At 37.9% G+C, this 20,836-nt stretch overlaps 1 protein-coding gene across 2 annotated transcripts in view; it reads right to left on the bottom strand.

Annotated features, from left to right (window-relative positions):
- Positions 1 to 1,416: 1,416 nt before the first annotated feature.
- serpine2 (serpin peptidase inhibitor, clade E (nexin, plasminogen activator inhibitor type 1), member 2) overlaps positions 1,417 to 20,836 on the bottom strand; it is a 34,724-nt gene continuing 15,304 nt past the window's right edge. Inside the window, exons 4-10 of one of the 2 annotated variants that reach the window (XM_056474147.1) lie at positions 19,490 to 19,687; positions 16,500 to 16,698; positions 14,618 to 14,715; positions 5,788 to 5,874; positions 4,055 to 4,138; positions 1,841 to 1,896; positions 1,417 to 1,788 (exon numbers count right to left, since the gene is read on the bottom strand). In XM_056474147.1, the coding sequence (XP_056330122.1) occupies positions 1,859 to 1,896; positions 4,055 to 4,138; positions 5,788 to 5,874; positions 14,618 to 14,715; positions 16,500 to 16,698; positions 19,490 to 19,687 (704 nt within the window). In that variant the 3' untranslated portion in view covers positions 1,417 to 1,788; positions 1,841 to 1,858. Of the gene's footprint in view, positions 1,897 to 4,054; positions 4,139 to 5,787; positions 5,875 to 14,617; positions 14,716 to 16,499; positions 16,699 to 19,489; positions 19,688 to 20,836 lie in introns of both variants that reach the window. The other variant, XM_056474146.1, reaches the window with a different exon arrangement.

Here is a 20,836-nt window from a genome sequence, read left to right as displayed (position 1 = left end):
ATTAGGCAAGTTATTGTATATTGATGGTTTGTTCTATAGACTATCAAAATCAAATATAGCTTAAAGGGGCTAATAATTTTGACCTTAAAATGGGTTTAAATAAATTAAAAGCTGCTTTTATTCTAGCCGAAATAAAACAAATAAGACTTCATCTAGAAGAAAAAATATTATCAGACATACTGTGAAAATTTCCTTGCTCTCTTAAACAACATTTGGGAAATATTTAAAAAAGAAAAAACTGTATATGTATTTGTCTTGATTTAATAAACACTGTGCAACACATTGATGATTATTATATTATTATGAAATTACATTTGCATTTTAGTGTTATAGTATGTGTATATATACACACTACATATAACATAAATGTAGTATAAATTATTGAAACTAGAGTGCTAGCAGAGTAACCTATATTATTCTTTTATTAGTATACATTTTAACTAGTTATAAGAATTCTGATCAACATTATAATAAATACAATATACATGTAGTCTTTTAATCATAATTATTTGATTTTACTTAGAATTAATTTAGCAAATTTGCTTTGTAATAATCAATATTGCTGGCAGCTTGCTCTCTGCAACTCTCACATGGTTGCCTATTGAAGCTAAGCAAGGCTGCGCCTGGTCAGTAGGAGACCGCATGGGAAAGCTAGGTTGCTGCCGGAAGTGGTCTATGTGGGTCTATGTGGGTCCTAATACCCCAGTATAGTGAACGGGACTCTTTACTGCTCAGTGAGAGTTGTCTTTCAGATGAGATGTTAAACCGAGGTCCTTAAAAATCTCGGGATGTCCTTCAAAAACCTGGCCTCTGTCCATCATGGCCTCCTAACCATCCCCATATCATAACTGGCTTTATGTCTCCTCTGCACCAATCAGCTGGTGTGTGGTGTGCGTCCTGGCCAGGTGGATGCTGCATACAGGTGGTGGATGAGGAGATTCCCCCCCTAAAAATATGTAAAGCGCTTTGAGTGTCCAGAAAATTGCTATTGACCTTATTCTTCAATGCGGAAATGGACTCGTTTTTGCGATTGTTTTAGAACTTCCGATTCAGTTGCCTTTGGGAGAAATGATTAGGAGTAATAAACGGCTGAAAATGGTCAAACTACTTACTCTACAAACAAGTGTTCGCATGACAATACAGACAAAATAGAATAATATAACAAGGACATCTCAGTTTTCAACATCAAGCAGCAAAACGAGCTGTTTTTAACGTCTAAAAACATTTGGAAGTGAATGAGACCAGAAGTCTCCGGACAAAATGATTCAAATGGCTGAAAAAAAGAAATTATTATTAATTATTAATAATATGCTTATATAATACTATATAAAATTATTAATATTTTTATTACTTTCTTATGTCTTAATACCATTTAATATGAACAAAGTACAAAAAAACTCTACAAAAGCCACAAACTAACTTGAATATCCTTTATTAAATAAACATCATATGCTGTAAAATGAAAAAAACAAAACAAGCTGAAGCAGCAGAAGAACATCATTTAATAAAATATGACATTAATGCAGGGAAATGCATCGTTAGATGACTAATCAACTGAATAAACCTTTATTAAGGACAAAGTAGCCATCTCAGTTAATGTTAAACAAAGGTTGGTCACATTAAAGTGAGAAAAACTTGCATTAAGAAACTACGTATAAAATCTTACAAAAAGCTCTCCAAGATTGCAAATAACCTGGAGTCTTAATACAAAGACGAGCGTAAAAAGACAAAGGAACACGCAGTCAAAAAGTAGACAAAAGTAATATATTCATCTGTATTTGTGTGTGTTTGTGTGTGTGTGTGTGTGTGTGTGTGTGTGTGTGTGTGTGTGTGTGCGTGCGTGTGTGTGTGTGTGTGTTCAAGGTTTGTTGATCTGGCCGGCAAATAGGATGGTTCCTGAAAAAAAAAGAGTGAGATGAGATTTGAGGTAAATGACAGCACATAATATTAGACTAGATATTCTTCAAGACACTAGTATTCAGCTTAGCTTGGTTAATTAGACTAATTAGACAAGTCATATAGACAAGTCATTGTATAACAGTGGTTTGTTCTGTAGACAATCAAAAATATATTGCTTAAAGGGTCATGAAACACCAAAACACATGTTTTGAGTTGTTGACAGTCATATATGTCTCCCACGCTGCTATAAACATTATTAGGACACATATATTTCACTAAAAAGTGAAAACTGGCTGTTTTTGCGTTGTTTAGAGCAAATTTGTTCTTCTGGTTTAAAAAGAAATCTTTAAAGGTGCGTCACGGCGATTAGATCTCTGTGTAAATCCCAGCATGTAGACTGGATGACTGTACCGGTGGGTACAACATGACGTCGTTGAGTTTTTATTAATAATTCATGAGATAGACTTGGTTTAATCAAACCAATCAGCGCACTCTATTGTGTAGGAGGTGCAACTTCATTAGTATGCATGATAGCTTCGAAGACTGTTGTTACCTTTTACAGTGTTCAGACAGCAGAGAGACACCATGTTGTGTTGCCAACCGTAATTAAAACCAGTGGAAGGAGAAGAATTGTTTGGAGACATGGGTCGTCAGTGTTGCGTTTATAAATGTGCTGCAACGAAAGTTTTGTTTTCCTTTCCCCGCTATGAGAGCGCAGCTGGACTCATGTGTGGATTACAGTGGTCTGCTAACAAGCGACAAAAATAGGTTTGTAGAGAGCATTTTTTCCCCGAGAGCTATTCGCATCTGGAAATGGTGAAATGAAGATTTGCTACTCGCCTTCTTTTAGAAAAAGACGCGGCTCCAGTTCATGTTGATTGTCTTCTCTCTACAGATTTGGTAAGTGTGTGATCAGTGTTTATGTTTATTCAGATGGTAAAGTTAGTTCGTATCGTCAGCAGTACTCTTTCAGTTTTTAAAGACATACCTTTGGTCAAAATGATTTAGTTACTGCGTTTACAGTACGTTAACATCACTACAATATTATGCACTGAAAGATCCGCTGTAAATGCTGCTCTCTGAATGTAAACATGTAAACACCTAAATTAAACTATCACTATTGTGTAGGATTTTCGACGCATTTTGTGACAGGATAGTTTATACACACACAGCTTGCCGAGTGCATCTAAGTTACCAAGAAACGCGGAGGGTGTTTTTTTCTTCCATACGGTGTGCGGTAGTAAACATTCCTATAACATCCAATATCTCGTTTGTCACGGGGGGCATACATGAAATGTTCTTGAATAAAAGTGAAAGTGCCAAACTGCAGTTAAAGCCGACAAAATAATAATTTGGCAAATAATTTGATTACTGATGTCCATGTAAACATAGTCAGTCTTTCTCCTCTACTTCTGTTTTTGTGTTGCCTCTGAAAATCAGCGCGTGCTCGTACCGAAATGACCATTTTCCCTCTTTCACCACTCGACACTCCCATTTAAACAAAGCTGGACTCACCCACTTTCCTGACTTTTTTCAAACTACAGGTGTGGAAAGAGAGACGGGGGCGTTCATGGCCCTTTAAGGAGGCTAATAATATTGACCTTAAAATATTTAAAAAAAGTTTAAAACTGCTTTTATTCTAGCCAAAATAAAAAAATGACTTTTTCCAGAAGAAATAATATTATAGGAAATACTGTTTAAAATTCCTTCCTCTGTTAAAGATCATTTGGGAAATATTTGAAAAAGAAAACAAAATGAACAGGAGGGCGAATAATTCTGACTTCAACTGTATGTCATGTGCATATAAAGACTGAACTACATTAGCCTGAAGAAAACACTTTATGGAAAGCCAAAAAGGCCAAAATCTCACTATTTGCATGAAAAAGTATTGTAACCTTATCAAAGAACTTAATAAATTATGAAAATTGATATTCCCAAATATTAATATAGGCTATAGAGAATTGGACACAACATACATGGACATTTGACCCACCCCGCAAATAAAGTGACAATTTCTTTACCCGCCCCAGGTCAAATCATTTAATAAAAGGGGGACCCGCGATTGTTTTTTTTTCCAACCCACAGTTCCCACTTTAATTAAATTATTTGAACATCACTAATGTGTGTGTGTGTGTGCGTGTGTGTGTGTGTGTACCTGAAGAATTGTGTCTGATGAGAAACAGGAACGGTCTGTCCACAGTCACCCATGGCGGAGAGGATCGAGCGTGTAGGATTACAGCTGAAAACACACACATTATGAGCTGCTGACATTAAAGTTCTCTTCAAAGCACACTGAAATGTGCAGCTTTGCTTAACTTGTGAAAATGTGGTCTATGCATGGAGACTTTTGATTTGGAATATACCAGTTCGGTCACTTCTTGGTAACAGTCATGCCATTATAAACTCACTATTTTCAAGATCTGGTTTGTTTGAATTCAGTGATCTTCACTGCCTGATTGATATACGATATAAAGTGGGTCTCAATTCCATTGTTCCACACCATGTCTTTGAAAAACTGAAATGTAGTTTACCACAGCATTTCCACTGGGTTTCTGCGATCACCTTCTGCTCCTGACGGTGCTTGTGTTTAAATGGTCTTTCATCTTGTTTTATGATTAAACAACTAAATGATTGCTTAATTCTATTTAACTGCCTGTATTTTAACGATGCTGTTAAATGAACTTCATGACATTGAAAATAGTCACATCAACCATTCAGCAGAAGTGGCTGAACCACACTAGCTGTGCATATAGCACATTTCTATTGAAACATGAAGCTAGGGCGGAACATATAGAGAGTAGCTCCTCCCCCTTTTTAAAAACAGCCAATAGTGTTCTGTTTACATCACAGCTCGGCCAATCAGAATGTTTGAGCTAAAGCACATCAGACTCGGTTTCTAACATTAATGCAGAGTCTGTATTAACATTTCAGTGTAGAATTCAAATAAATCTGGTTTTGTGGTCATAATTAATGGTTCTGTGAAATTATAATAATACTCTTAGGTGTTAGATTCATTATGTTAGTCTTAAGGATATCTAGTGTGCTTCAAAACAGTGACAACATCAGCATTTAGAAAATAAAAACATCCAAAGCTTTAAGTTTGTCACTTCCACCTAAATGGATCAACAGTTTCATTATCGTCACCTCATACTTCAGTTTCTCATCAAATCTTCTGACCAATCAAATGCTCTGTAGACATGCTCCGCCCCCTACAATATTTTCATTTGATGTGCTTGAGTTCAACCACTCCTACTGGCAGAACTGTGATAACAACAACGCTTTTGGCAGTTTTTTTTTAAAAGGGGAGGAGCTACTATAAGTACCGTGCTTTCTTTAGGTTTTAGTTCAGATTACGTCAAACATTCATTCATTCATTCATTCATTTTCTTTTCGGCTTAGTCCCTTTATTAATCCACGGTCGCCACAGCGGAATGAACCGCCAACTTACCCAGCACATGTTCTACGCAGCGGATGCCCTTCCAGCTGCAACCCACCACTGGGAAACATCCATACACACTCATTCACACACTCACTCACACTCTACGGACAATTTAGCCTACCCAATTCACCTGTACTGCATGTCTTTGGACTGTGGGGGAAACCGGAGCACCCGGAGGAAACCCACGCGAACGCGGGGAGAACATGCAAACTCTACACAGAAACGCCAACTGACCCAGCCGAGGCTCGAATCAGCGACCTTCTTGCTGTGAGGCGACAGCACTACCTACTGCGCCACCCCTACGTCAAACGTCGAATAATAAAATGCACATTTCAAAGCACTTCACGGGACCTTTAAACTGTCTGAATCACAATTCTCCAATGTAATGCACCGTCCTGTTAACCACATAAAAATATGTGACTATTTTAACAAGTGACACAGTAACTCACATGTGGTGGCAGAGGCTTTGGTTCCGTCCTCATTGACCTCTATCTTGGCTTTCTGAAGGGCTTTGGACACGTAGATGGACTCTGAACCTGGTTTACACACAAATGGAAAAAAGTCTAAGAGCACAAAACTTCAATAAGCCAAGCGAATTTCATTTAAAGGTGCAGTATGCAAGTTTGTCACCCAGTGGTTGAACTAGGTATTGCACTAGTGTGTTTGTTTCAAAACACACGCAAGCGCAGGTTGCCAGATTGACACCAACACGTGATTCAGCATGTACATTTAATAATGTTCAAGAGGTTTAATATGTATTAATTAGGTTGTAAACCGTACCATTTCGTTGGGAGTGCAGTGAGGGCACTATTCTGTGCTTCTGAATGGCTGTATTTAAATTTCTGTCGTGTTTCGTCTGGCGCAAACAGCCAAATTGTTTATTGCTGCAAATCTCGTCATGTAGCGTGTTGTTAGGAAATGGGGGCTACAATGTAACCTGCTCACCTAATGTTTACAGTCGTAATATTTATATTATTTGCTCATTAATAACCTCATGTGGAACTCTGAATCTGCGTCTCATTTCAGAGTCTGCTATTGTCCACCGGAGGTCGCATTTCAGTCACGGATGCATACTTTAAAAGCCTTCCTGACTGACTGAATGAATGAAATACAGTTTTCCACCAAGGCAACCCGGGCTGATGAAATCTAACTGGCTAAACTGGCATTGGGCGGGTTAAATGACCAAAACAAAGACAGACGTTCCGGCATGTAATTACCATTTTTAAAGCAGAATAACTTTGAATAGCATTTGTGATGGCCCTTGTGGCGGCCACACATTGAGAGTGAGGCATGCATGCGCACATGCATCCACCTTTACATATACACATTAGGCTTATTTATTGGTTTAGTTAAATTGAGTTATTGTGTTTATACATTTCGTTTCTTTCATATTTGGTTAAAATAATACACTGTTCCGGTTTTGCATTACTTTATTATTTACAGTACATTTATTACTATTTTGGGTGCACATAAAATTAGTTTTCTGTACTGTATGTTTTGATAATTAAGTTTTCTTTGAGTTAAAGTTACCATGCTGCAGTGCCAGTGAGGAATGGCGGAGGTTCTGGTTGTGGTCCGACTTAAGCCTAGTTCACACTACATGACCTTATACATCAGCAGATCGCTGTGCCGTTCACACTACATGACTTGATTTTGTGTCTTTTAAATCGCTGTGGTGTTCACACTACGTGACACTACGTAAATGATCCACAAGAGCGGGGGGTCACACACTGCATGATCTGACAACAACTCATTCCCCAACAGCTCAGTCCAGCTACCAAACCACAGCCAATGAAATTTTGAAGGAGGAGCCATCAGAAAAAGCTGAACACTATTGGCTGCTTGTATGCTGATGACATCACTGACAGCGTTTCAAGCTTTAAAGGGAGCATTTAAAAACATCGTCATGCATCAGCGGATCAATCGCTCATCAGCAAGGTTCAAGTGGATAGATGTGGCTTTAACACTAGAACTACTGAGGCAGTCAGAGAGTTTTGAATTTTTGTAATTTAATAATTCTTTTAAATACAATTAGCAGATCTATAACACCCTGACGTTTCATAATATCTGTGTATTTCTTTCTAACGTTGTTATTTTTTTAAATGACAGTAAAGAACTGAGCATTTCTACCTTTAATTACTGTATTGGTCAAAATGACTGCATGCATGTCTGCTACTATTTAGTTTATTGATTTTTCAATTGGTTTAATCGTTTCATTTATTTATTTGTTGAAATTTTGTGTACACTTTTTTGACTATTAAAAATAATTATTTTGAACATCTTTTTGTATGCCCCTTACTGCCTGCTGGCTTGGTCCCTCACAGCATTGTTTTCAGATAAACAAGAATGTTCACTTAGCATGTTTCTGAAATATCTGCAAACATTATGGTGGTTTTATGCTTTAGAAGAGTCACAAACTTACATACAGCACCTTTAAACGTTAACAAAAACAAACAAAAAAATTACAATTTCCTCATCTACTCACATTCAGGGCGTTCTACATATTATGAATTTATCTATGCCATGTTGACTTCCATTGTACAAACAGAAAGCAATACACACTATAGAAGTCAATGGCTATTTTTTTTCAAGCATTCTTTAGTATATCATCCTTAGGTGATCAACAGAAGTAAGAAACTCGGGTTTTGCACATATGGCGGATGAGTAAATGATGACAGAATTCTCATTTTTAGGTGAACTATCCCTTTAAAAGGAGATGTAATTCCATTATTCGCCACATAGGGGCATCAGATCAACACTTCAGACCACAGTTAACCACCGCACATCCGGTTTGAGAAACTCTTTGTGAAACTTTTGGCCTCCACTGCTTACAAAACCTCTTTCTTCCTTCTTCTAGCTCTCAAAGCAATCCTCTTTCTTAATACTTTGGTATGAGTTCATATTTGCTTTTCTCCTTTCTTTCTACAGATGATCATTTATGTGCTTTTTCTGATATTTATATTGAGAAAAGTCATTTAAAACGTTTTAATAGATGATAATTTTGAAATAAAATGTTGAAACTGTGATAGTCATAATTATGTGATGGATTAAAAGTTGAGATGGTGAAAGTCAAATTGAAAAATATATTAAAGAGCCCATATTATGGCTTTTTGAAAATGCCCTTCCATGTAGTGTGTAACACAGCTCTAAGTGAAGTGAAATATCCAGCTAAGGCTTAAATCTGTAAGTGTACAGTGTTTAAAACTATTGATTCATCTATAAAAGAGTCGACTCATAGTGCTTCAAACGAGTCGTCTTGATAACGAGTCATTAGGTGTTTCGCGATGACGCAGCCACGAAACACAAGCCTCGCCAGTAGTTACGCGCGCAAACCAGGGAGATTTGAAACCTGCGGCCCCGCCCACTAACACAGAAAAAACACTAGACACACACACACAGACGCCGCCGGTCGAATGAAGTCAAGCTGTGCTCAGATGGATAATATTGACAGTCTCTACCCAAAGATGAGTTGTGAACTGTGAAGAGTCAGTGGTTGAGGTTTATTCACTAGTGTAAGTAAGTGTGATTAAAATTGTTGCCTCGTTTAACTTGCAAATTATGTATTTATTGTGTTTTGTTACTTGTTAACCTGGTACAGTACACGCGGTTACTCTTTATATTCTCTTATCACATGTAAGCCACGTTAAAAACGCGACGCTTGCCGCTTTGTTTACGGATTTAACGTTAAAGGCTTTTGTGAGCTCGCGTTCCACTGCCGTTTGTCGTTGCTATGGAGATCGATCGTAAGCTAGGAGACAGGAGACTCTTTCCCTAGTTCCTCTGAGGAGCGTTGTGTGTGTGTGTGTGTGAGAGAGAGAGAGAGACTCGCATCGCTTTCCCTAGTTCTTCTGAGGAGCGTTGTGTGTGTGTGTGTGTGTGAGAGAGAGAGAGAGAGAGAGACTCGCGTCGCTTTCCCTAGTTCTTCTGAGGAGCGTTGTGTGTGTGTGTGTGTGTGAGAGAGAGAGAGAGAGAGAGACTCGCGTCGCTTTCCCTAGTTCTTCTGAGGAGCGTTGTGTGTGTGTGTGTGTGAGAGAGAGAGAGAGAGAGAGAGAGAGAGAGACTCGCGTCGCTTTCCCTAGTTCTTCTGAGGAGCGTTGTGTGTGTGTGTGTGTGTGTGTGAGAGAGAGAGAGAGAGAGAGACTCGCGTCGCTTTCCCTAGTTCTTCTGAGGAGCGTTGTGTGTGTGTGAGAGAGAGAGAGAGAGAGACTCGCGTCGCTTTCCCTAGTTCTTCTGAGGAGCGTTGTGTGTGTGTGTGTGTGAGAGAGAGAGAGAGAGAGAGAGACTCGCGTCGCTTTCCCTAGTTTTTCTGAGGAGCGTTGTGTGCGTGTGTGTGTGAGAGAGAGAGAGAGAGAGAGAGAGAGAGAGAGAGAGAGAGAGAGAGAGAGAGAGAGAGAGAGTGACTCGCGTCGCTTTCCCTAGTTCTTCTGAGGAGCGTTGTGTGTGTGTGTGTGAGAGAGAGAGAGAGGGAGAGGGAGAGAGAGAGACTCGCGTCGATCTCCCCAGTTCTTCTGAGGAGGGTTGTGTGTGTGTGAAAAAAGCCTTACACTATGAAGCGTGTGTGCACTGTGACTACTTTTATATAGTTGATTACCAGCTGGGCATTTCACTCTGTCTCGTGCTGAAGCCTGTCACTGTCGACCAATCGCAGCAGGCTGTCATCGGTCCAATCAGCGCAGATTAGCTTCGCGCTGAGGAGGGGGTTGGGAACAAATGAATCGCTGAACGATTCATATGGGAGTCGTTGGGATAATTAGGTAAAAATAAATGCAGATTATAAGACCATCAAAGTGTTTTTTGACCTTGCATGCATATTAGACTGTTGTTGGAGACCCTTACAACCTAAATATGACCCTATTTCATGTATAATATGGGCACTTTAAATTTAGTTTTGGCATGACATTACCACAGAAAAATGCAAAGTAGAGATACTAAATTGAATTTATGAGACATTAAGATGAATATTAAGACATTTGTTAAGTCATTAAGTCATTGTTTAGTCATTTATTATTATTAATTTGTCATAATTTAATAAAAATGTCTCAAGTCTGATTGAGGAGACAAAAAATGATGACAAAAAGGTCTAAACTATGGAGGCACCAGCCTATAATTTTAAGACAAAACATCAAACCTATGACATAACTAGATTTTTGTAAGACAAATATCTTTATAATCGTCTTAATGTCAAATATTTATTACTATTTAGACCAAATGTTGACTTTTTATCTCAATATTATGAGATATAATGAATTTGTTTAAACTATTTGGAACCTGTTTGGTCTTATTTTATTTAGTCTATTATGAATATTAATTTGTCATCATTTTATTTAAAGCCTCAAGTCTAGAAGTTCTAGAAGGTCTAAACTATGAGACACCAACTCATAATTATAAGACAAAACATCCCATTTATGACATAACTACATTTTTGTAAGACAAATATCTTTATGGTACTCTTAATATCAAAAAACTATGACTGTTCAGGCCACATACACTTTTAATTTTCTCAATATTATAAGATATGACATTTTAAAATTTATTTGGAGCCAGTTCTTGTCTATTATTAATGTTAATTCGTCATAATTGTGATAAACGACTAGAAAAGTCTAGAAGTTGACAAAAAAGGTCTAAACTACACTGAAAAAAATTCTTCAAACATGATTCCTTGGATTTACTCAATTTTTTTACGTTAAGTGGTTGTAAACAATTTATTTGGGCTGAATTTAAACAAATTAAGTTGAACATTGTTAAATTTAATTTGTTTGTTTAAATTCAACACAAATAAATTGTTTGCAACAGTTTTGCATGCAACACTGTTTTCAGTGTATGAGACACCAACTTATAATTATAAGACAAAACACATATTTATTACCTAAAATAACTACATTTTTGTAAGAAAAATATTTTTATAATCGTCTTAATATCAATTATTTATTACTATTTAGGCCAGAAATGTAGACTTTTTATCTCAAAATTATGAGATTTTATTAATGTCTGGAACCTGTTTTTGTCTCTTGTCATTTTATTTAGTCTATTATTAATATTTATTTGTCATTAATTTAATAAAGGTGACAAGTCTTATTCATGAGATAAAAAAAATTATCACAAAAAGGTCTAAACTATGAGACACCAACTTATAAATATGAGACAAAATCTGATTTATGACATAACTACATTTTTATAAGACAAATATCTTTATAGTATTCCTAATATCAAAGATCTATGACTATTTAGGCCACATACACTTTTAATTTTCTCTATATTATAAGATATGACATTTGAAAATCTATTTGGAGCCCGTTTTTGTCTTTTATTAATGTTAATTTGTCATAATTTTGATAAAAGCCTAGAAAAGTCTAGAAGTTGACAAAAAAAGGTCTAAACTATGAGACACCAACTTATAATTATAAGACAAAGCATTTTTTTAAATTATAAGACAAAATCAGATTTATTACATAAAATAACTACATTTTTGTAAGACAAATATCTTTATAGTATTCCTAATATCAAAGATCTATGACTATTTTAGGCCATACCTTTGGACTTTTAATCTCAATATTATAAGGTATTATGACTTTTTAAAATCTATTTGAAGCCTGCTTTTGTCTCATTATTTTATTTAGTCTATTATGAACATTAATTTGTCATAATTTTGATAAAAGTCTAAAAGTTGTGTCAAAACCAACTCATAATTATAAGACAAAACATCACATTTATGACAACTACATACTTGTAAGACAAATATCTTCATAATCATCGTAATATCAAATATTTATTACTATTCAGGCCAGACATGTTGACTTTTCATCTCCAAATTATGAGACATTCATTAATTTTCTTTTCGGCTTAGTCCCTTTATTAATCAGGGGTCGCCACAGTGGAATGAACCGCCAACTTATCCAGCACGTTCTACGCAGCGAATGCCCTTCCAGCTGCAACCCATCTCTGGGAAACATCCATACACACTCATTCACACACTCACTCACACTCTACGGACAATTTAGCCCACCCAATTCACCTGTACCGCATGTCTTTGGACCAGAGCAGCATATATGTTTTACACAGCGGATGCCCTTCCAGCCGCAACCCAACACTTGGAAACATCCAAACACTTTTGCATTCACACACACACACACACACATACACTATGGTCAATTTAGCTTACTCAATTCCCATATAGCGCAGGATACAAACATTTCATAGTCTGTTAAGCTCCTAAAATAGCTTTAATGCCTCTTTTTTTGTATTCCAGAGGCAGTTTTTGTCTGCTATCCATTTGTGAGCCATAAATATAAACCAAATTCCAACATGTGGGCGAGTAAACGATGACAGATTTAATTTCTGGGTGAACTATGACTTCAGGCTTTGCCTTATTTATCTTTTCGCCGCAGTTCAAAGTGAAAAGCCAGGATGATTCACTGCTCTTTGTGATTCAGGTTAAAGTTAGTGGTGAATGACGGCTCTGTGGAGAAGCGTCTCTGTAAAAATAACACTCGTGTTCACACTCCACGGAGAGACGTGATTCACGCGGCTCAATTTCACACTCAACAACCAACATCAAAATCATCCTCATCACCTCACACTAATGTTATTTTAGTTTCTTTGTTTGTGTTTAACGCCATTCCAGATTCTATAGGCATTTTCATGGAATATACTGTCCCTTGTTGTGAAATAAATAAATAAATAAAGTTTAAACATTGCTTAAAAGGTTTGCAGAGTAGATCATGTAAGCAGTTCAAACCCTAAACGTTGCTTTGGTCGACACTGGATGTAATGTCGACACTGGATGCTTTTTCCCCAGAGCTGTCTTCCTTTTGAACTCTGCCCCTCACTGACTTATTTGTCCCCCCAATACACCCCCCACACTCCTCTAACTTATACTCCTCACAATCACTGCACTATTTAACATTTGCACATTTAAAGTTTGCACATATTCATTGCACTGATTCATTTATTTGAACTGGACATACCCACAGCACATGGACATTTGTAATTATGTTTATCTATCTGCACACTTCTGCTATTAATAGCATCCTGTACATATATTCATTTATTGTAAATCTGTTCATAGCTAATACAACCTGTATATAATGTTGATAGTACATCCATCTGTAAATATCACCATAGTTTTTCTATAACTGCACTTTATAACTTATACCTGTATCCTGCACTTGCTGCTATTGCACTGCTGGTTAGACCTAAACTGCATTTCGTTGCCTTGTACTTGTACATGTGTAATGACAATAAAGTTGAATCTAATCTAATCTAAAAAATTCTGGTAAGCAAATAATCATTCATTCATTCTCCTTCGGGTGTTTCCCAATATTGGGTTGCAGCTGGAAGGGCATCCGCTGCATAAAACATATGCTGGAATAACTGGTGGTCTATTCCGCTGTGGCAACCCCTGATGAATAAGGGATATTTATTTACAACGCATGTTTAGTATCATCCCAGAGAGCACCATTATCACTTATCAACACCATGAAAGTAAACCTTAACCAAAGAGAGGGCTTCTCTTTTAATTCAGTGGGAACAGTCAGTCGAGAAGAAAACTTTTCTTAGCAGACATCAGGTGAAATAAATAAATAGCAGGAACAATCGAATGCGGAAAAATACTCAGCGGGAGCGCGACTGCAGAAGTAGACCTGCGCGCTGTCATTAGGCTGTATGTCCGGGTCCGTATGAGACACTTCTGGGTCTGGACATGGACCTCAATCTGCCTGTTAGAGACCACTGATCTAGGCTATCTTTGCAACACAAACAACAAAAATCAGCATTCGTTTTTTTTTTTTTGTGTCTGTCTGAATTTACAGTGTGTGTTGAAACACTGACTACAATCTGCTGTGTTTTGGTCTCACCTGTGCTTTTGTGTGCGCTTTATCTCCTTCACTTGCCATGCTGCACTTTCAGAAGCTACACACACACTTGAGAAAACGTGATGTCCACAACATATTTACATACTAAGAGATGATTGGGCAGGTCACAGACATGTGAAAGGTAATCGGAAGAATCCAAAAGGCAGATTTTTTTTTTCTTTGTTGCAGTTGTTTGTATCACCAAACCAATAATAATAATGCATATTCTGAACCATGGATCACAGGGCGCACCGAACCGTGGGAGGACAATGAGATGATACGATTTGTTATTTTTTTTACAGAGAACAGTTGCATCTCTAGTATTCACTAAAATGCATAAAAATATTCATTTTCAAAAGGAGGTGTACTCATTTACGCTGAGCACTGTACATGAAGAAAATTTTGAGTATGATGGACAGGTGTCACTCACTCAGGTGTCTGAAATCCGCCTTGTTCTGGTCAAAGATATCTTTGATTCCCAGAGCTTTAAGAGGACTCTCCAGATCCACCTCCTGCTCGACTGTGAATCTGAGCAAAGAAGAAAAGAAACAATGAACTACATACAGCACTCTCAGAGTCAGCACACGTTCACTTCATTTGATCATTTTTGGATTGTTTTTGGAATATGAAAAAAGCTGAAATAAAATAAGTTACAAATATTTATTGGTAATTTATTTAATATATATTGTATTTATAACCCCATGTACAGTGAACTCGAAAAGTATTCCTTTTACACATTTTTATATATATGTTACAGCCTTATTCCAAAATGGATTAAATTAATTTATTTCCTCAACATTCTACACACAATACTCCATAATGACAATGTGAAAAAAGAGTTTTTGAAACTTGCAAATTTATTAAAATAAAAAAGCTGAAAAATCACATGTACATCAGTATTGACAGCCTTTGCTCAATACTTTGTTAATGTACCTTGATGCCACAAGCTTGGCACACCTGTCTTTGGGAATTTTGCCCATTCCTCTTTGCAGTACCTCTCAAGCTCTATCAGGTTGGGTGGGAAGTGACGGTGTACAGCTATTTTCAGATCTCTCCAGAGATGTTCAATAGGATTTAGCTCTGGGCTCTGGCTGGGCCACTCAAGGACATTTACAGAGTTGTTGTGAAGCCACTCTATTGATATTTTGAGGATGTGCTTTAAGTCTGAGGTAAAGAGCACTCTGAAGCAGGTTTTCATTCAGGATGTCTCTGTACATTGCTGCATTCATCTTTCCCTCTATCCTGACTAGCCTTCCAGTTCCTGCTGCTGAAAAACATCCCCACAGCATGATGCTGCCACCACCATGCTTCACTGTAGGGATGGTATTAGCCTGGTGATGAGCGCTGCCTGGTTTTCTCCAAACGTAACGCCTGGCATTCACTCCAAAGAGTTCAATTTTAGTCTCATCAGACCAGAGAGTTTAGTTTTTGATGGTCTGAGAGTCCTTCAGATACCTTTTGGCAAATTCCAGGCGGCGAGTGGTTTCCGTCTGTAAGGCTCTCCTCTCTTCACAGAAGATTCCTGGAGCTCACAAAGAGTGACCATCGGGTTATTGATCACCTCCCTGACTAAGGCCCTTCTCCCCCGATCACTCAGCTTAGATGGCCGGCCAGCTCTAGGAAGAGTCCTGGTGGCTCCAAACCTCTTCCACTTACGGATGATGGAGGCCACTGTGCTCATTGGAACTTTCAGAGCAGCAGAAATGTTTCTGTAACCTTCCCCAGCCTTGTGCCTCGAGACAATCCTGTCTCAGAGGTCTACAGACAATTCCTTTGTCTTCATGCTTGGTTTGTGCTTTGGCATGCACTGTCAACCCTGGGACCTTATACAGACAGGTGTATGCCTTTTCAAATCATGTCCAATCAACTTAATTAACCACAGGTGAACTCCAATTAAGCTGCTGAAACGTCTCAAGAATGATCAGTGGAAACAGAATGTACCTGAGCTCAATTTAGAGATTCACAGCAAAGGCTGTCAATACTGATGTACATGTGATCTTTCAGCTTTTATATTTTTAATAAATTTGCAACAACTTCAAAAACTCTTTTTTCACATTGTCATTATGGGGGATTGTGTGTAGAATGTAGAGGAAATAAATGAATTTAATCCATTTTGGAATAAGGCTGTCACATAAAAAAACATGTGGAAAAAGTGAAGCACTATAAATACTTTCCGGATGCACTGTATGAGCAGTGTGAAAAGTGATTACAGATAACCCAGGATTATGTCTATCTGTAGTTTAGAATGACCCAGGGTTAACAATTTCAAGTGTGAACAGCCCAAATGAGTGAATATCAGCATGATGTCTGACTTTGGCATCAGCAGGCGCATCCTCCTGGGGTTCATCAGTTTGGTCCAGCTCTGGATGGTGCTGGTGGAGATGTGCGGCAGGATGGAGGACAGAGGAGTCGAATCTTCTACAGGCAGAGCGATAAACATACTCATGCTGTTCCCGTGATACGGCAGCTCAATAACAATGTACTTCTGCCCATCTGGAGTGCTGGCCTGACCTGCACACACACAACAACAACAATCAGCAGGATTAAAGAGTCGCAGAGTCCTGGAACCGGTGTCCTGACATTTTATCCTTCCCAACAGATTATGCCACCATCACTGAATTTGAATGGTTCTGAGGTTGGTGTTAGGCATTAGGGTGATATTAAAAGGCACATAGTTTACCCTTTTTTAAGGTTTAATATTAATATTATGGTTCTTCTGAGTGTGCCAGTTTAGGTTTAGTTACACAATTCAGATTTTTTTATTTAAATGTGTTAAAAGTGTCATTTTGGGGGCGTGTCCACAGGTCCTCGTTTTAAGTTTGTGTTGCTTCAAATGAAAATTAGTTTCGACTTCCCGCCAACTTAACAAGGGGGCGGAGCCAAGAGCTCCCCCGCTTTGTGTAAGGGAACAGACAGGCAGACAGAGAGAAGCGACATGATTGAGAGGACCAGCATTCAGTCGTACATGTACGACTTGGACACAGTCCAAGCAGAGACGACTGCTGAGGAATCAATATTCCTAATGCGCCAGAATGTGTCAGGGTGGTAGTTACAAAATCATTTGTGTCTTTGTATAGTTTTACAGCCACTGTGTAACAACGCATGCGTCATCCGTATAGGGATGAAATGATTAACTGGTTTCACTATTATCCTCGCTTTAATTCGTCACAGTTAATTAATTGTAAAAGGCTTCTCAACACTGCGTTTCTGCACGGATCAAAACTGTGGCAACTAAACAAAGCTATGCCATCTGTGTGTTAGTTTAAAGTTTCGAGCTTGTGCACTGAGACTAATAACCACGCACACTGGATTAACTTTGACTGAGGGTATAAGTAAAGGCAAGTTTGATATTTCCAATGGAGGGACGCACACGCGAGGCAACGCGCTCAAACTTTACAGCAGCACTAGTTGAGATGACACAGAGCTTCTGTGACTGCGAGAAATGCAAATGGCTGAAGTTTAAGGAAGATGCAATGAAAAGTACACATGTTTGCAAACCACCTAAAGATACAAACAATGGTGCCGACGAGAGCGATCATGTGGTGAACGTTGATCCGCCAGCAGAGATCAATCGAGTGATTTCGGAGAGAGTGCTGAAAGACTCGGTGGATCAGCTATGTTTAATGACCTCGATACGCTGCATTCACTGCGTGTTCATTGCAAATGGCTGCTAAATGTAAAATCTCTGTTGCTCATTCGCAGGAAGAGAATGGAGGCTGTTGTGTTGAACCCAATGAGCTTAACATCCAAAAATAGAGCAAGGGTGTTTCTTTGGTGACATCGCTTTGACTCACACGCTAAAATGGCGGACGTAAAAAAATAAACTGAGGATATGGTAACTCGCAGCTGTCAATCAATATTGGTGGGCGGGGGGGACCGCACTCCTACATCAAATTGCGGTCGCTCTCAAAACTACTCCAATTGGTCCACCGTTTTTATGTTGTTAAATTGAAAAAAAAAGGACTGGGTGTGTTTATATCACCCCAATATGACTGTCTATACACCATACCTACACACATGTCTGTCCAAACAGCTTGAAAAGTAGATTGTTTACCATAGGTGCCCTTTAATGCTTCATATCACACTACTCCACATTAAAATTTACACTGGTAGCAAAATCTGATGCGTAGCATATCCCTTTTAGACGGGAGGTAGGACAATCTGACAAGGTAGGACAAATCGACACCGGCAAAGGCAAATTTATTATAATACATTATTAATTATGAGCCTTCAAATAATGTTATGAGATGAACAGATATATAAAATAAACCCTTACTAAGTCATAATTTTAAGAGCCAATCTGCATCTTCCAGCTACTAAATATGAATCTTATGAAGCTAAATTTCAGTATATATGAATATTCCTCAAAAAAAAGAACTTTACAAACACTGCCCTCTATAAAACACTTTATTCAGCCCATAAAGCTCTTGTATCAAAACTGGTAAAACCGCAGACGTTTATTGCCATTTTTATGTATTAAATCCTTCAGTCGATAGCCAGACGCTCTTGGCGTTTGCATTTAATTAATTCACATTTTGCGCTGTTTTATTCCCATCTGCTGGCTTATGAGCAATCGTAAAAGTTCAAACACTCCAACATTCCCATCCGTTTATAAAGTAGCCACGTTTTTATAGCATCTACGTCTCTGGAAAACAATTCAACACGATCAGACAATAGCATGAATCACACGGCAGGAGTTTTTTTTTATTGCACTATGAGACAGGGTTGCCAGATCTGTGATTTCCCCACAGAATTGTGCCACTTTTGAGCTGTGTGCATGGGATGTTTTTTTATTCATTCATTAATTTTCTTTTTCGGCTTAGTCCCTTTATTAATCTAGGTTTGCCACAGCGGAATGAACCGCCAACTTATCCAGCAAATGTTTTACGCAGCGATGCCTGCAATCCATCACAGGGAAACATCTATACACTCTCATACACTATGGACAATTTAGCTTATTCAATTCACCTATAGCGCATGTGTTTGGACTGTGGGGGAAACCAGAGCACCCGAAGGAAACCCACACCAACACGGGGAGAACATGCAAACTCCACACAGAAATGCCAACTGGCCCAGCCGGGACTCGAACCAGCGAACCACTTGCTGTGAGGCGAAAGTGCTAACCACCGAGCCACCATGCCACCTATAAAGCATTCAGTGATGTAAAATATTTATTTTACGCATGGGAACAACATATTTTGAATTTAGGGACTGGGCTTGTTTTGAGCTAGTTTGGTTGGCCATGCTTTTTTGTGAAAACCTGGCAACCCTGATATGAGAGCAGAACTGAAGAAAATCTCACCCATGTTGAAGACGGAGAGTTGGGACATCATGGGCACTTTGTATGTGTTTCCGTCTCCGGCAGTGAAGCTCCGGGGTTTGGTGTTTTGAGGCTGGAAACGAGACTTCCAGAGGCCTTTAAAGAAGATGGAGTTTACAGCCACCAGACGCGTCAGAGTCGGGTCGAACATATCCGCATTCACCACACTGGGAATCTGGCCTGACAAACAAAACACAGCAGCTTATGTATAATAGAAGAGTGCATCTTTATGTAATAGCAATATTATCATTCAGTGGCACAATTAACATGGAGTCAAAATAGAGGTGTTGTTCTATTTTAAAAATAAAAATAAAAGGTCAATGGAGGTCAAAATACACATTACATTAGATGCGGTCACTGCAATTTAAGATTTGCAATGATAAAAAAAGGCTGATAAATAATAATAGTTCTGTTAATGTTTGACATCATATGAAATTAAATATTTACAACATATTGTCAGCTGTTCTTTATTGTGCCATGTTGCCATTTAATTATTGAAACCCAGTTTGTATTGTATACCGTAACTGCCAACTACATTACTTAGATATAACTCTACTTTGTGCATCTATTTATATAACATTTATATATTTATATTTTAAACATTGCTTCTGCATTGTAAATATCTGTTTAAATTAGTAAATGAATGGGTGAATGAATGAATGAATAAATCAGCAAGTGAATAAAGGATTAACTGGATGAGTGAGTGAATGAATTAACGAATGAGTTAGAAAATGAGTGAATTATTGAGTAAGTGAATAAATGAGTGAATTAATGAACGGCTGATTGAATCGATAAATGAGTGAACGGATGAGTCATTGAATGAATTAATGAGTGAATAAATGACTTAAGTGAATGGATGAGTTGAGTGACAGAATGAATTAAATGAGTGCAGGAATGAGGGAGTGAGTGAATCAATTATTGAATGAGTAAGCGAATAAGTGAGTGATTGAATGAACTAATGAGCAATTGAATAAATGACTAAGTGAGTGGATGAATTAAAGAAAGAGTGAGGGAATGAGTGAATTGAGTAAATAAATGAATGAATGGCTGCTTGAATCGATGAATGAGTGAATTGATGAGTCATTGAACTAATTAATGAGTGAATAAATGACGAAATAAGTGAGTGGATGAGTTGAGTGACAGAATGAATTAAATGAGAGCAGGAATGAGGGTGTGTGAATCAATTATTGAATGAGTAAGTGAATCAGTGAGTGATTGAATGAATTAATGAGCAAGTTAATAAATGACTAAGTGAGTGGATAAGTGAGTGAGTGAATGAATTAACGAATGAGTGAGGGAATGAGAGAATTAATTAAGGAGTAAATTAAT

The sequence above is a fragment of the Danio aesculapii genome, chromosome 15 (genome assembly GCF_903798145.1).
Source record: "Danio aesculapii chromosome 15, fDanAes4.1, whole genome shotgun sequence".
Taxonomy (NCBI): domain Eukaryota; kingdom Metazoa; phylum Chordata; class Actinopteri; order Cypriniformes; family Danionidae; genus Danio; species Danio aesculapii.
Note: the sequence above shows the minus strand (reverse complement) of the source record. Positions and strands in the feature narration are given on the sequence as shown.